Consider the following 17,834-nt stretch of genomic DNA (forward strand, 5'->3'; position numbering starts at 1 on the left):
TTTTAACAGATCATTTGTCTTTCTTTTTACACAACACAGCTTTCCTGTCAATGCCAAAGGCTCTCAATGAAGTCTATGAATGGGTCTAATCTCAGATGGTTTAAAAACTACTTCTCCCAAATTCCTTTCCAATGACCTAGTGGGTGTGTGAAACGGCAATCCCTTGAATTTATCAGCTAAAGAGAGGTTGGTACACTTGAAAAATTGCCTCGGTCTATCCAATTTAATGCAGACCAAAATCCAAATCCTGCCACACGATGCTGATTCCTACATCTGTAATGTGTTACAAAGAGAAGAGCAGGGGCTTTCATGTTAGTCATTGTGGTTTCACCAACTCTTTAGCATATCTCTTGACAAAAACGACCAGAATCTTGACTCTGCTACTAGAGACTGCTGGAGCTTATCTGATTGTAGAGTCTGCAGAGATGCAGAGAAGCTGGCGGTATGCCTGCACTGCTCTTGCCACTCATCTTCGCATCCCAGACCTCTATTTTCATCTCTTCTAATCAGAACGCGGCCTACTGAGAGCATACGTCGGTTTATCTGCACTCTCTCATTGGGCTGTGACTGGTTTAGTAAATTAGCATCCATGTTTCTCTCTGATGAGCACTGATCCATGGTGGAACGAGTGTTTACGCATGCAGATGGGGAAGTGAGGCTGCTGACAAGAGATAGTGCCTGTTGTTGGTTCAGTTTGCTTAGCTTTTAGATCAGATGGCGACTGAACTATAACAGCGGCAATTACAGATACATTTAAAATAATCCTCACTTTGAAGATGCTATTAAGCTTCTATGTGTGAGATAGCCAGGACTACAAGGTAGATGATGAAGAAAAGGTACCAAAGAATGTTCAGCCTTCAACAGCTTTAAAGCATATTAAGAACAGGTAATAGCATGTCAGCAGCAGAAGCTATTTAGCAAACACAATTCTAGAGCATGAGGTAGCGCCTTGTTTTCACCAAAACACGGCATGTAAATAGAAACAGATTAATAGGTGTGCTGAGTATGAGCTGAAAGCTTTGTGTCATGACATCAAAGTCTGATCTTTTGCTCTTTTTTGATCTTTAATTAAAACGTCCCATCCTTCATCTTGACTTAAAGTAATGCCCCAAACAACTGTGAGGCATTTCGCAGTCTCTGAGGCCTGTGGTGAACACCTATTAGAGGGGCCTAGTCATATACTATTACTTCACAAATTTCTACGCGAATTTCACTCTGGTTGCATACAAAGTTTATCCGATCAAATGAACACGCCCTGTTTACTCATTACATTTTATTTCTGTTTTACACTTTGTTTTTTCCCTGTTTGTTAGTAAACATAGCACTTTTGTGTATATTTACCATAACAAGACCACATCCAAAATTATGATACTGGCCCCTTTAAATCTTTGCGTCTCCATTTAACCGAACCTCCCTGCAACTGACTTTAGAAGAGATCATCTTATGCTCAAATATTGTGATCTTATTATCATATTTCAATGGTTATAGAGAAGCCCTAGTAAGGTTTTCTTTTTTTTTTTTTGGCAAATTTCTGATCTCACTGGTTTGTAAAAGTTTTGAATGGCTGATTTTGATACTAGTTCATTTGGATTTTTGTTAAACATTTTTTTCAAATCTTCTTCTTGTGAGCAGTCATTAATTATTTATAGTAGGAGCAGAGGTGATGCTATGCTGCATGTGTAAGTGAGCAATTCCTTCAAAACAGGGTTGAATTAGTATTTTACAACAAAGGTAAATTAATTACATGGTTTAGTGTCTTATATTAGCAATTAGTGAATTTAGTGTGCGCCAGCTTTACAAGAACAGCAGTCTTTGTGTGCATTACCAAGAGACTGTACTCCATTCAGCCTTCTCAGTATGTGCTTAAAGTATTACTCTTTTTCACTTAGTGGCAGGCTGATACATTAACACAATTAATGTCTCAACATGTCATTAAATGACAGTTTTCTTTTAAATTTCTTTTTGTATGTTTTCCATTTTAGGACACCTTAAGGACACTAGAAATGGCTATGGTTCGCTGTTTTGGAAAGAAAATATCAAATTCTTCCAGTTGTCTTATTCCACAGCCTGTTCATCTATGCATCTCTAATCATAATTGCATTTAAAAACATGAGTAAAATCCCCACAGTCTGACATTTTCAAGCATCTTTGGATTGTGCAACTTAGTTGCGGTAGTATTTTTCATTTGCTCTTCATGTTTCGGAAATGAATATTTATATTTATCACTTTTTATAAACTGAATTTTGGAGCAAGAAAGGGTGTGCATAGACTTTGTAGGCTCTGTTTTTTAATTTTTTTATCTTTGTTTAGAGCACAATCCTAATAGAACAAATAAACAGAAGCAAACGTTAATTCTAATTTAGCATTATTAGGCTGGAACATTGATACAAATTGCTTTTTCAAGAGTAATATATGGTACTGGTAATCATACACTTTGCCTTTTATATATTTTGTAACATGTCTCCTCTTGATTATTGGAAAAAAAACAGAAGTTTTAACTGCCTTTACTGACTCAGAAGCGAACAAGTAACAAACTGAGTAAGCTAACTAATGTCCCGAAGTCTTGAACTGTTAATTTGAGGAAAATCTGTCTTGTTTTTTCTTTTTGCTTTTGGGTTTGTTTCTTGTGCTTAGAACAAACAACCTATCATCAGCATGTTGGTGATCAGCTTTGCCTTTAGAGCAAGTCCAGACTCTCCACAGGCTTTGAACTTGTTTAAGATCAGTGTTTCATGCAAATATGATATGCTAAGTTTTCAAGTGGATATTCTAATACATGTTACATTATTTAAAGGTATAAGAATACGATATTAATGGAAAACTTGTCAGAAGTTTTTTTTTTTTTTTTTCAGTTCAAAGTGCTTACTGAGGATACAGCTGCACTGAAAGCAGCTGTGGCACTTATAGTGCAAGCTGCTTACTAGCTGTGTTCCTGCTTGGCGGTGACAGGCTGCAAAGAAGCTCGCTCTAGCAACCATGCAATATTTAGCACCCTCACAGCCAATCAGCAGAATTTGTCCTGAAGCTGTCTCACTGTTTTTCTTTTTGTGGTTCGCTGCTGATCCCCTTCCGAGCAGATCTATCAACACGCAAATTGCCAAATTTTTCCCCCCAGTTGACATTTGCACTTTTATTTAAACACAAGAAAACAATCAACCATTCACAAATTAATCGCATTCCAATGTTGAGGAATGACGTGCCTGTATTTACTGTGGGTTTTGTAACCAACGGAGTAATGTTTGGGAAGAGATAAAACACACAAAACGGCAAGAGTAACTGTCAACACCAAAATCCGTGTGCATCCATTCGCTCACAAATTGGCAAGTCTGATCAAACTGAAGATCTGTTATTTTACCGATGATCCCTCCAGCTGGATTTATGAAATTTCGACTGGAAAAGGACATTGCAGGATTATGTGGAAAAAATATCAGCTAATCGTAACATTTTCCATTTCATCTCACCAAGAAGAACTGAGTGTCAAAATATAGCATTTTGTCAGACAAGGCTAGAATTTTAACCAGTCCATTAAAACGGCGATGGCTGTGAGGAACAAAAATTCTCCCTATCCCATTTTTGCTCTTTCATTGCCATTTCTCAGCAATGCTCATATAAACTACCTAAAATTTTGATCTGCAGTCCACTTTGCTCTGCTTTGTGTTGTGAAAACTAGTTTAGCTTGTTCACATTGAATGTACCTTGTTGAAATATTCAGTTAAATACATGTTTAAGATTTAGTGGTGTCACAAACCAAGACTTCAAGATTTAGCTTTGAGAAATCTACATGTTCCTTTGTGTCTCGTTTTGCTTACAATCATATAACATACATTTTAACCAATTTATGAGATATATCTTAGTATTACCATTAAAATGTAAACATATACATTGATTTGGATATTTTTAAAAGGCTCTTTTTGTTATCCATTGTTAACCATTACTACTTCTGAGAATCAAGTAAAAAAGTGACGTTACACAGCAAGGGGTTAGGTGGGAAAGTGAAAATTCTGGGGAAACCTGAAACAGAAAGTAATCGCATCCCCTCAATGTTTTTGCCTCTGTTTACGGAATCCTTTATTCCTTCCCTTGTTTCAAGAAGCAGATTGAAATAATACACAGTGACACAAATATGCTGTGGCTGAAACACAGAAAATAGAAGCCATTTGCACCGTCAGGTTTGCCGTTTTTCTCTCTGCGGTCACAGACAACCGATTGGTCCAAGTGAGAGATAAAACATTACTTTTTTAATCATTTCAATCAAACCAGAACTTAAAGCCCTGAGCTCACAAGGCAAAGCTCCAGCTGACTAAGGGAATCATGTTTAAAAATGTCATTCCATATTAATAAATAATTCTTCATATTATAATGTTGGTAATGTACTGCATCGCTTTTATATGTTGACTTCTTTGGATTTAATTTATTTGAGTTTTATTTAGTACTCTCAGCATGTGTTCAATCTGTTTGAATGTTCCAGAACTGCAAGCTTAGTGTTACATTTTATATTCAACAACCTAATTTTAAAAACAATTTATTTTCAACAAAATTTGCAAAACTTTCAGATCTCACGGGACAAATCCACCTTGTGTGAGATTCCTAACTTGGCTTTAATATGGCCAGCCCTACATCATCTGTCTTTTGCCTTTGTCAAAATTGCTACCAGCTTTCAGAAGCTCTTATTTTTGTCCCGTAACTAAAACATCTTTTATTGAAAGAACATGTTACTATTAGCTCATGCTGTAATTTAGATTTACATACCGTACGTATTTGCAACCTTTCCCCCAAATGCATTCATAGAGCCTCATGCATCACCACAAAGAAGCTATTATATCAGTTGGGAACTGGCTGACAAAACTATTACATTTACTGTGAAACGGCAATGCAGTGGACCTAGATCCTTCTCTTGTGAAATCGACTTCTGTTTTCATTCCAGAGTAATCAAACATCAAACTTTGTCCATTACTGAGATGGAAAAGTCCACATTGGTTCACTTAAACCAAAACAAATATAATTCAAGTACAGTTTGAATTTTGGTTCAGAGTCTATCTGCTTTAGATTAAGAATCCAGCTGTGCTTTTGAAGGTTGTTCATTTACCTCCATCTTTTTTGGGAATAAAGCTAAAGGTCTATATACTCATATAAAGTTTGTAAGAGGGTATCAATATAGGGCTAAGCATGTAGGGCATTGAAAGTCATGATTTTTCAAGCTTAAAAACCAATGTTTTCACTTGACAATGTTGCATTTACTTGCTTTTCCCACAGCACACACCACTCCTTAAAGTATGGTTTTGTGTGTGTGTATATATATATATATATATATATATATATATATATATATATATATATATATATATATATATATATATATATATATATATAATTTCTGTGCCGCCTGTTCTTCCTGTTGAAAAAATATATTCTTAAATGATGGCGCCACTGAATCTTTCAAGGAACTTCTCATTCAGATATGCAATCATTGACAAAACAAGTTTGCTATCTTGGCTTATAGCTTGAGACTTTATCTGTCAGACTGTGGATATTAATAGAATGTATAAATATTTATGACTTATTTGAATATGTTAACGGAAACAATCTTTCTCCTCATTTACACAGCAGATCCGTTGTGTGTAAATCGAAATCCAAAAGGCTCCCGGAAAATCTAGCTGTTAACATTAAAAACGTGTCAAGGGGAAATAAAAAATAAATAAATAAAAATAAATAAAAAATACGTGTCAAATTGAGATTATTTTAAAGGTTACAGTCACAAAGTGGTTCTCAGCTTTGCCTTCGTAATATTTTGCAGCTTCATGCAAGGGCTTATTTATTGTACAAGAACAATTAAAAGGACTGAACAAAACCCCTTACAAAAAAAAGAATGCAATCAAAATGTAAATGAGTGCAATCATGTTATGAGAATAAATGAAGCAGACCCTCAATTCTGTATATAATTTTTGACGATATTAAAATGATGTTGAGCACTTAATTCTCATTGGAAACCCTACAGTGGATATGTAAAGGTGAAAACAGCAAATAAAACAAGTGGAATTGTTATGTTAGTAGATTTCATTTTGACACCTGACAGTAAACTGGTGGTAGAGGAGAACATTTTCCAGGAAATGAATTTTCTCTGTATCTCTGGAAATGCTTAAGGTGACTGCTTCTTGATCAGAGCACATGAAAGGACACTTATCCTACAGCAAATAATCAGATAGATGTGTTAACAGGCTCCAGCATCAGTCTCCCCAATGTCATGATTTAAGACTCATCCATCTCACTTATGAGCTTCTTGGGTCAACTGCCACTGACAAGATAAAAATGAAACGGCACCAAACATCTTCACATTTTTCCTTCATGTCCTAAACATTAATTGCTAGAAGAAGCAATAATTCAGCTTTGTTTTTGTTCTCTCTTCTTATTGTTTTTCAACTTGCCAGATTATAGAACCCTGCTCAATTTAGACAGTTTCAATTTCTCCAAACAACCATTTTCAACTTGACTTAAAGGTACAGTCATCGATTTTTCTGGATGTTTCCCCAAGTCTCTTTTTAAATAACTGAGCATCCGCAAGATAGTCTTACCTGCTCTTCTGCTCCTCCGGGAGATCCTGTGAAAAAAATCTCCCAAATCCACTCTGGTCTTATTTCTTTCTACCGAGGCCATCCTTGTTTTCTCATAAACTTGTACGCGGTTTGCTTCTTGTGACTCTCAGCCATGTTCAAAGTAAACGGTGAGATCAGCGGCCCTACAATGAATGGCTAGCAACGAAGCTAACCGGATAGAAAAACACTCAAAGTGCTCACGAGCTGCCAGCAAGAGGAATCTAATAACGAATGATTACGGACACTGGCGTTACATGAGCGTATCAGAATGATTGGCATGTGACATGGGGGACAGAGGGGGATGAGAGCAGGACCAAAACTTTGACAAATCCTTGTCATTCGGACCAAATGGCAGGGATTGGTCAGAGTTGTTACAGCCCTGCAGCTTTCACAGAGATCTCGTATTTTAACCTCCTTTTTCTGAATACATAATGTATTGACTACTGTCAAGGTGGAAGGACAATTTTACCCAGTATAACAAAAAGTGTTTCTGAACAGGATTAACAGCTATAGCTTTAACTGTTACACACTATCAAAAATACAGCCAGACGCCTGCAGAGCGCACTGTGAATTTGTCCATGAAGAAAGGCTTTTGACTGGGGGAAAAATGACACTCTCTCGTGTTTGAAAAGGACTCAGGGGGGCAGGAGGAAGAAGAATGGGACCAAGCCTGCTATTGTATCTCTTAATAAGCAGCCAGTTATTTGCACATGTGTCACACTAATTAGCCAGCAGGGGACCCTGGTGTTGGGTGAGTTCTTGAGGCTGGAAAGGAAATATTGAGGTAACATCGTGGTTCTGGTTGTCTTGACACCCTGAGGGCAGCTGGGTACACCACCTGTTAATGAACTCTGAAGTGGTCTCTAATTGGACCTCTGACTGCAGACCACCCAGGGACTCAGAGTCCACATAAGGACAGAAAGTGCACAGCGGATGAGGCTTGTGTGCAAACAGTATCTCAAGAATGTTATTATGAAAATAATGATTAGTATGATAAAAAAATGACCTTAATTCTGTACAAATTTGAAATCCCAAAAAAATAAAAAATTAACAAGATACATGGCAACCTAAATAAAAATTGCAACACGTTAGAAAATTCCATGTTTTTAGAATCCATACAATTTCATTAAACTTAAAATATGACATACCTAAAAAATAGAAAAGCAAAACAAAAATTATGTTGAAAGCAACAAAATAAAAGTTACTAAATAGTCAAGATGTTTTGTCATATTTTGTTTCTATTGTTTCTATTGTGTTGAAATAGCCTTTTGTCCCAACAAACTGCAAACACTAAAAGCATTCATGTCTGAATGCTTCTAGTGTGCCATATGGTGTCAGACAGTGCATCTCAGTGCTGATGTGTACAGCATGCCTGTGTTTAAAATGTCAAGCATGTTTTCATCTCATGTGTGCATCATTACATTTTGTTTGTGTGTGATACTCATTAAAAGGATAGTTTCTAATTGTTGAAGTCAGGTTCTGTTAAAAAAAAACGTATAAGCTGTTCATATTTAACCTGCTGTAGATAACTCTCTTGTGCATTCAAGTGGTACAAATTCAGATTGGTTGGTTGTAGAAGCTGAAGCTAATTGCCAGTGGAAGAAGTGGGCAACACCAAAGCAGACTACCATCTTAACATAACTCCATCATGACTTATGTAAACGCTACATCAAAAAAAGATATACTTAAACGATGATTTCCTATCTTCCCTCCTCGAGGACCACCGTCCTGCATCTTTTAAATATGTCTCGGCTGTAAAACGACTGATTCAGATATTTGGGATATCATGAAGTTCAGCAGAACCCTGGTAATGAACCATTAATTTGATCCAGTTCTGTTAAACCAGGGAAACATCAAAACATGTTGGTTGCCAGACCTTGAAAAAAGGAAGGAAAAAACGAAAAAAACATAGCACAATATATTTTTTATTTTTTTGCTTTTTTAAAATGGCATTTGCCTGAACTGCTGCATTACTTTTGAGATTCAAGTAGTCTTAGAACAACAGATGTTCACTCTGGCTTTGGCCCCTCTCTGAGAGCAGTTAGCTTTAGCCTTCAGGACCAACTAATCCTCTGCGTTTGTATACAGATCTGCCCAATGCAAATACAAATACTCATAAATAGTATTTGAAATAAATACCAGTTTACTTGTTTAGATATGATTTATTTGCTTTGGTCTTGACCCCCTCTCTGATTATTAACTTCAGGCTTGAGGACCAGCTAATTTAAATTCATGCCAGATTTAGTTGCCAAGAGAGTTATTTACTCTAGGTAATGTGCTAAGAGTGAATAACCAACAGAACCTCTACTAAAAAGTATTATTTTACATGCATGTCTTTGTGCGACTTTCCGTCTCTGGTCTCCAGCAGTGTCATCAATCAGACGCTACTCTGTGGGTAAACAGATTAAGTTAGAAGAGCCAGATAATACGTTTTTCTCAACACGAAGCCTTTTAAATGTCAATTTAATTGCAGCACTGAAGACACACAGACAGCATAATCACGGCATGGGTGATGTTTCTTTTTTTTCTTTTTTTCTTTTTTTTTTTTTTTGCTTTTTAACGTGTATTGGTGTTGTTAAAAAAAACCTTATCGGCTTTCACTGTTAATTTTCTAATGGTGGCAGAAGCCTATAAAATGATGGGTCACCTTCCTCTTCACACTTTAGCAATCTAAAGTACTCTCCAATGAATAATTCTGTCTGGCCGTCTGCTATTCATCTAAAGTAAAGCCAGATCTCATTTAGAAAACAGATACTTCTGACAGACTGGCAGTCATTCAGCCGAAGGGGCTAGATGATTAAGATTCCCCTTATCTCCCCACCCTAACCACCCAGCCCCATATTAACCCCGCTGTCAGCGGTACACAATGAGAGTGGGCATGGCTCAGTCTGATTTATTTCACGCGGAGCCATCATAAGGGCACAGTTGGCCTCCTGTGTCCTCGATGAGCCGCACACGCCCAGACCCTCGTGGCCCTTTCTCTCTCCCTCCTCCCCCCGTCACTGTCCCGCCCTCAGGCCGCCTGTCTCACACACTCAACCTGTCAGTCTGTAAACAGCACAAGCACAAATATAAAGCCTGAATGAAAGGAAACTTATTAGCAATTAACACTGCATCAGTGTATTTGCATTATACGTGTGTGCACAGTGTGTGAGTGTGTGTGCATAAAGATGGGCATTGTCAATCATGTAGAGTGTGCTCTGGCCCCCCCCTCCCCCTGTCCGTCCTATGTGCGCCTTTGGGGTGCAGCCACTTCTGTCTATTGATATGGTTGAGATGACTCTGTTTAACACTCACAGAGTCCCACACAAGATCAACGCCGGACAGGACAACCTCACGCTGAGCCAAGAGAAAAGACTGCTTCCGCATATGAATCTGATGCATAAACTGACTGAAGTTAGCTTTTTTTTTATTCTCAAAAGTTTAGGTATTGTGGAGGTCTGGCTTTTTTGCTGGAGATGTGTGCGTTTGGATCTCAGAGACTTGGTTTGCATAACTGGAGCCTGGTACTTCTAAGCATGTTCGCTGTCTGCCTCGATGGAAACACTGGAGTGGAGGTCTGGACCGTGGGTGTGGACAGAGGGCAGAATGCATCCAGTTTTTCAGTGCCTGTGGTGTTATTGTTGACAGAGACTGGAGTCGCTCAGGACGGTGCCGGCGAAGGGGCAACAGCAGCTCCAGCCCCCGAAAATGAAGATGACAACTCTTTGGGCTACACAGGTACTGCCACTGCTTTGCATGATGTTGGAAGAAAACGGCAACCGCCAAAAACCTGATTCACTTTGCTGCTTAGATTTTTGAGTTGAAACACAGGTGCTGAATCAGAGCAATGTCCAAAACTCCTGTGAAAACTTTTAATACTTGAATCATTGGAGGGAATGGAGAGTATGATAGGCTTAACTTGCTGCTTTTATCATATTGATCTATTTTGCGTGTTTTATTGATGCTAAACAAGTTTTAATGTAATTTTAATGTTGATGGGTTGTGTGTTTCATAGTTTTGATATAGAAAAGGCAGCCATTTCTTACACTGTTAAAATTAATGGTAAATTAGCTATGCACTGTGTATGATAAGTCAATTTGAGTCTATTGCTGCTTGTAAGATTTTCACATTTTTGACAGGTTTAGCGGTTCTCTAGATGTTTCTCTAATAGACAGCAAAGCTCTGTTGGGAACATAATTTGCTGAGGACAGGTTTACCCAAAGGAATCCCTGGCACACGTACACTGTCTTTTGAAAGTATTCTTGTGCTTTGAACATTTCCGTTATTTGTGATAATCCCAGCGAGTTATTTCAAAGAGACATACTTATAAAGTAGGGGAAAATGTTTACGCTTGAAAAATTATTACAAAATAACATGTGGTATTTATGAACTTTGGTCCTGTTTATTCCGATTTAACCCATTTGCAAGCAATTGCCCTCACAAGCCACTAAAATGAGTAATAGAGCCAAGCTGCTCTGTAAAGGCCTCAGAGGTTTGATACTGAACATTAGCGAACAAACGGCCCCATGAAGACCAAGGAACACAGCGGACAGGTCGGGCATAAAGCTGTGGAGAAGTTTAAAGCCTTGTTAAGTTCTAAATGTATAGCCCAAGCTTTGAACATCTCACAGAGTGCTGTTCATACCATCGTCTGAAAATGGAAACATAATGCACAATCTGAGATTTACCAAAATATGGCAGCCCACCTACGCTGAAAAGCCTGGGTAGCAGAGTATCGATCAGAGATGCAGCAAAGAGAACCACAATAACTCTGGAGGAGCTGCAGAGGTCCACAGCTCAGATGGAAGAATCTGTAGACTGGAGAGCTCTCCACAAAGCAGTAGGGCTTATATGGAAGTGGCTGTTGAAAGAAAGCTCACATGCCATTTCTACTTAGGTGAGCCCATATTGAAATATTTGGGCCTACATGCAAAATGTCATGTGTTTTGAAAAGTAAACCATCCCTATAGTAAAACATGGTGTATGTATATTTTTGTTTTTGCACAGACAGAGAAGCTGGTCAAAGTAGAGGAGAGTACAATGTATCCTTGAAGAAAACTTGTTTGAAGCTGTAGCAGACATGAGACAGGGGTAGAGAGATGCTTTAAAAGAATTGCAACAAAAAGTAATTCTTCAGAGCACTGATTCTGGGGTTTTAGACTTTTATTCATAAAAAAATACAAAAACAATTAAACCATGTATTGTGCTTCTCCTTTGTGTTGCTTTCACATCTAAAAAGTTCTCATTTTTGAAAATTCATTTTGAGAAAGGTTCTGTTGATGTGTCTCGTTATATAAAGGTCTGTAAGGAAAAGAAGAGCTGCAAACAGGTTGTCTCCTTAAAAAAGAAATCACTGGCATAAATTCATTGTGCATCAATGGAAACAAAAGGTTTTAATTTCAGGCCTCTTTCCACGACAATGAAAGAAGAAGGTGTTTTATCACCCTGAAGAAGGTCCCATCCCAGGATGATGTACTTGAACTGACACTGCCCCTGAAAGAACGGGGCCATTTGTGTAAAAGCTTGACAACATTAAGTTATTATTGAAACTTTGAAGATAACCAACACAACAGCTCCCATTAGAACAATCTCATTACCTTTGTTAGTGATTCTTAGACATCCTACAAGTTTCAGCTGCCTAAAACAAGCTTGATAACATAACTCCTTCAACTTACACCCATAAAAAATGTAAATATTAATAAATTCAATCAAATCGATTTAGTAAAACCTGGCGTGTGGACTAAAAATTCCATTACAGAGTTATTTTTTTTTTAATTCAGGAGCCAAGCTTCTGCAAAGTATTTGGTGGTTCCTGCATCCTGCAGCTGTGCAACTAACTAATGTGCTTCTGCATTTGAAACATTTGTATCAGCAGCCCAGTTCTTTGTATCTCTACACATCTTCTGAGACTGCACAATTTTTAAAATATTCAAATATATTATCTAGGTTTTTAGGTTTCCTTGTTTTTCCAGTCACAGCCTCTCAGTTGGACATAAGCTCTTGTTTTTATTTTGGAATCTTGAATGAGGTTTTTAAGAGAAAAAAAAATCATTTCTGCCCTACTTCCCCTTGTGTTCATCTTAAGAGCCATAAATGTGTCCACTGGACATCTTTAATCTGGCCATTTAATCCCATCTGTGCACGAAAATGAAGGCAATCGACCTGGGCTAGTCAGTGAATTGGAAATGAGATTAATGTGCCCTAATACATCTGGCCTGCATCTGATGGGCCGGAGTGGGCTGCTGCCAAAGGCTCCATTTTAAAGGAGCTTGATTTGCTCCTTGGAATGTGAGGGTAATCTTGACATCTGACAATTAAATCATTTAGGTTTCTTAATCATTATTCCATTTGTGTCCTTCATGGTTGAGGATATATATCCCCCCACATAATAAGGCGGCTTGTATCTGATTCCACTGTCATGCATTTTTGTTGTTTCCTTGGTAACCAAACAACACATTCATTCTTAAAATAACAACACCCAACTCCGTTTTAGGAATAATCTTAGAACTATTTAATACCACTCGCCTGGGACTAATACAGCCCGTATCAATTTTATAAGGTACCAAATGCTGACCTAAAGTTTGCACCATATTAAAAGGGTTTTTATTGGTCCCCCTACATACTGACTCTGAGTAAGTTCTTAATTGTTTCCCGATATCAAAGAGCTCTGTGGAGAACTTCCCATTCATTATAAATGAGAGTGACCCATGTGAGTGTGGTGAATTAGCGAGCCGTGCTCGCATCTCTACACTTACACTTTGCTAGCTGCCTCTTGGCAGGCAGACACACAGAGAGGAGACAGCTCTTTGGTTCTTCTGCCTAAACATGAAAGACTGAGTATTACTTCAGAGAGCACATCAGCACCCATATCCACCCTCTCCCCTGACAGCTACCATCGCGCTTGTGACAGATCACAAAGGACGGCAACTTCAGAGAGCTGCTCTATTTGTCAGGTTATGGAAATAACGATATAGGGAGGAAGCCAGAGACCCGGAGGTTACAATGCTGTCATCTCTGATTGGCTCCAGAATAGAGGGGTCCAGACTCCTGTAATACAGCATTTTATGCTCTCTGAAAGCAGTTGCCCCTGAAAGTCTGGAACAAATCCTTCGCTGAGAAGAAGGGTGTAGAAAGAAGGGATGTAAGAAAATCAAGATTTATTGTAAAAGACTGGGAACTGTCAAAGACATTGTTCAGGGCAGGGTCAAAGACTTTAGGGTAGAAATTAAACAAAAATAAAGAGAATAAAGGTACTTCTGAGTGGAGGCCCTTGTTATAACGTTTGCATACGCAGATGTACAGGTCATTTTGGAAGTGCTCATACCCCTGTCTACAACTTTTTCACATTTTGTGTCAAACATTTGTATTGAAATTTTATGGGATAGACCCACAAGTATATTTGTAAAAAGCAAGAAACTTAACACCTGGCTATGATTTTCTTTACAAATCAAAATTTACACCAAAAAAAACAGATGGCATGCATATGGATTCGAATTATTGTAGTCCATACTTTGTAGAACCACCTTTTGCTATATGAGGTTATACAGTATTGTTCCCGTAGGGGAAATTTGTCTTTCCCCTGCATGTGCTGAAAAGAAGATAAAACTGCCACCATAAAAATATAATAAATAAACAATAAATAAATACACACATTGCACATTACACCACAGCAAATGCAGAAACAAACAAGCTTACACACATTTATAAGAAATAGACTTGTTGGATATGTCTTTAGCAGCTGTGATATCAAGAGCCTGGAATTTTAGCCGATTTGTCTTTGCAAACCAGATCAAGCTCAGTCTGACAGTCAACAAAGTGTCTGTGAACATCACTTTCTAAGTTTTTGTTAGCAGAGTAACTTACGCAGACAACAGGGGATACTGTTTCACATCAACCAGTTTCATTTAGACTGGCGTATTTTATTTAAACAGACACGAGCATTCATTCAGTCACTAATTAGGTCACATGATATACACTCTGCAATATGATTGCTTGGTTCCAAAGTAAAATAAAATAAACAAATCAAATATAAATGAGAGCACAATATTTAGAAATCTCAACAGTTTTATTAATGGCTGCTCCATTGAGTTTAGGTCTGAACTTTGACTGGGCTTTGTCCTTTGAGCCATTGTAGCTCTGATGATGTAGCATGTTAGAAAGGTGAAACTTGATTTCAGTCTTTTGAAGCCTCCGACAAGTTTTTTTTTTTCTTCTTGTATTGTGTGTTTGCTATAACAGTTTAGGAGTCACACTGTGAAGAAACCCGCTTCTCTTCACAGCACCACTGAAATATTTCTTTTGCCATATGTCAAGGTTATCTTTGTTTATATCTTATGCAGATCTCTTACCTCATCCTGCTTGTATTCCTGCAGGCAAAAGAGCCTCATTCTCCCCACTGTAATATCCTGTGCAGTCATGTCCTGCAGTGGTTGAAAAAACCCTGTCTTACGTTAACTTTGGATTACTGCTCATTTTCCAGAAGCTGCCACTGTCAAACTACAGCCTGACGGTTATAGCCAACTGCAATATATTCAGAAAAGTATATAATATAATAGTGTTTATCTGCCAGGTCTAGTTTCAAGGGGAAATTCAAGTAATCCTGTTAAACATTTTAAAGAGATAATACCACCGAGAGTTGATTGTGGAATATTTTGGTGCAAGGGAATTTCATGACTGGACTTGCTGCACAGGTGGCATCCTGTCACAGAACCACACTGGAATTAATTTAGCTCCTGAGAGCGACCCATTCTTTTAACAATTGTTTGTGGAAACAGTCTGCATGCCTAGGTGTTTGATATTGTACACCTGTGGCCATGGAAGTGATTAGAACACCTTATTTCAATTACTTTGATTGGAGAATAGCTTTGGCAACATGGTGTACTGTGGTCTTTGCATAGCTTCTTTAGTACTGACAGCTTTACCAAGATTGAGATTGAGAGATCCCATCACCCTTTGCTATGATCGCTAGGTTCTTGTATGTGACCTCGAGTCTCTGTGCTGAAAACCAATTCCCTTGACAGTGTCATCCTTATTTATATCTGCCAATAGACACAAGAAAAAAGAAGAAAAAACATCAGGATTGAGGAAGCAAAAAGATTCCTGCACTTTCAACCAGATGCTCTCACAGATCATCTCCATGTAGCTACAGAAGTCATTTCCCACGGCAGCAACGGTGAAAGAGCCGAAGCGTTGCCTCCAGGAGAGATTCACTGGAGATACAATTAGATATAAATATGCCCTACATGCAGCTTCCTTCCAGCTTCAGCGTTGCAGAGGTCAGTGGAGGATTCCCTCCCCCCCCATCCAATCCCTTTTCATCTCTCTAATCTGCCCCGCTTTATCGTAGCCATACCCAGAGGAGTGCGCCTGTTCCCTATTCTTGTCAGGGCAGCATATGGAGTAATGTGGGCGAGAGCCACTGGAGTAGGGGGTAAGACTTGAGCTGGTCAAAATCACAAAGACTGTGTGCTTAGAATTAAATTAGAATATTCAGGCTCACATATTAAGTGTCCTCGTGATAACTGGACGAACTATCGCACAGGGCTTTGCTAAGTGCTAATAATAAGCTGCTCTTGCCCTGTTAAACACGTTTCATTTCCCAGTCAAAATAGTATGTTTTTCTATGTAAATGGGTTATATAGTATGAAATTTAACAGAGGATAAAGTGCTTTGCACTCCGTCCTGCAGACTAGAAGGATAGGAAAAGCATCCCTGACACCTGATAGGCAAATTGGCAGTCTGTTATAAACTATATGAATTCGAATAAGATACATTTCATTTAATTTATATAGCTCCAATTTACAACACGTGCCATCTCAAGGCACTTTACAAAGTCAGTTCAATCAAGTCACACAGACAGATTGGTCAAACAGTATTTACGTAAATCATCAGTTACATATCAAAAGTCTATCAAAAATATGTTTGAAGGATGAATCCTTCACTTTCTCAGTAAAAAAAATCACACATTTTAATAAACAAATTGATTTATTTATCTATATGAAGACTTATTTCATTATTCCATTTAACTATACATAACCAATGATTTATTTATTATTGGTCACACTAAGCTCCAAATCTACTGTCTACTTCAGGGGAAAAGGAAAAAACAGTCTGAACAAGAAATATATGTAAGACTGTACCCAGTGATGATTTTTTTTATTTTTTCATTTGATTTATTGACACATTTTCTAAATAATCTAACAATCTAATCCACTAATCTAATTTTCTCAACTATATGAGCTAATCTTTCAAATATGGGACAAAATGCAAACACGTCGCAGACAGACTATGACTACCACCAATGAATGTTGCAATTTGAATTTGTTTGAGCGCAAAAGGAAATATTTAAGTAGAGTTGCAAAGCTGTTTAAAGTTTACTTAAAGTCTTGTTTTATAAGAGCAAATAACTGTAAAACTCTCTCTGCAATCATATTATTTCATCAAGAGTACACTTTCCGCTATAACTGCAAAGCGCTCGAAACTCTAAATATTTTCCCTCTTGTATTTCTTTTAACTGATGATTTACAGCCATTGACTTGCACAGATGCTTTTGCCTTCAGATCATTTAACTATCTTTATGAGCAAACACATAAAAATCCCCTGTAACCTCACTAACAATCCCTCCCTGTTCAAATGACTGTAATAACTGTCAGCCAAAACTGATGGCTCGATGATCTGTGAAACCGTTGCTTGTTTTATGACTGATAATGTGATTCATGCACAGACATGTTTTATGTAAAGTTCTGCCTGGGTCTGTTTGTCTAAGTTTGTGTGCTGAAAGGGGGGCGGGGGGAGCTGTGTGGGGACTCGACGTTCTCTCAGCAGGGCTCAGCATCTCAGGGTAAGAAAGGAAGTATCATGAGTTGGGGGGGGGGCTATAAATCTGAGCAGCACCTGCTCTCGCGGCTCTGGCGCGTGGTGTGAGGTCAGCAGGGCTCGATATCCCATCGTTCATATTTGTTTAATCCGTCTCAGCACCCATTTGTTTTAGCAGCTGATGGTGCAGGGGAAAGAAAGGGAGCGACAAGTTTATTTTTTGTGTGTGTTTCCGCCACAGAAACAAACTTTTAGCACACATTAAGCCTGACGTTTACTTTTTACCTGCTCAGGATCGTCTTAAAAGAGGAGTGGTGGCATAGAAGTGCCACTCCACTACAGCTAAGACACTGTGAAGTTTTATAGTTCACTGAAATGTTTATAACGGGAATATTGGATGTGTTCAATTAATTCTTGTGGTAGTGATAGTTGGACTGGCCACTCACG

General features: G+C 38.2%; 1 protein-coding gene across 8 annotated transcripts in view; it reads left to right on the forward strand.

Annotated features, from left to right (window-relative positions):
- robo1 (roundabout, axon guidance receptor, homolog 1 (Drosophila)) overlaps nucleotides 1–17,834 on the forward strand; it is a 494,194-nt gene that overhangs the window by 270,276 nt on the left and 206,084 nt on the right. For 6 of the 8 annotated variants that reach the window (XM_036149998.1, XM_036149997.1, XM_036150001.1 and 3 more), the window contains one exon: nucleotides 10,221–10,310. The exons of the other annotated variants lie outside the window; for them this stretch is intronic. In XM_036149998.1, coding sequence (XP_036005891.1) covers nucleotides 10,221–10,310 — 90 coding nt within the window. The remainder of the gene's footprint in view (nucleotides 1–10,220; nucleotides 10,311–17,834) is intronic. 8 annotated transcript variants of the gene reach the window in all.

Source organism: Fundulus heteroclitus, chromosome 18 (assembly GCF_011125445.2).
Source record: "Fundulus heteroclitus isolate FHET01 chromosome 18, MU-UCD_Fhet_4.1, whole genome shotgun sequence".
NCBI classification, from domain to species: domain Eukaryota; kingdom Metazoa; phylum Chordata; class Actinopteri; order Cyprinodontiformes; family Fundulidae; genus Fundulus; species Fundulus heteroclitus.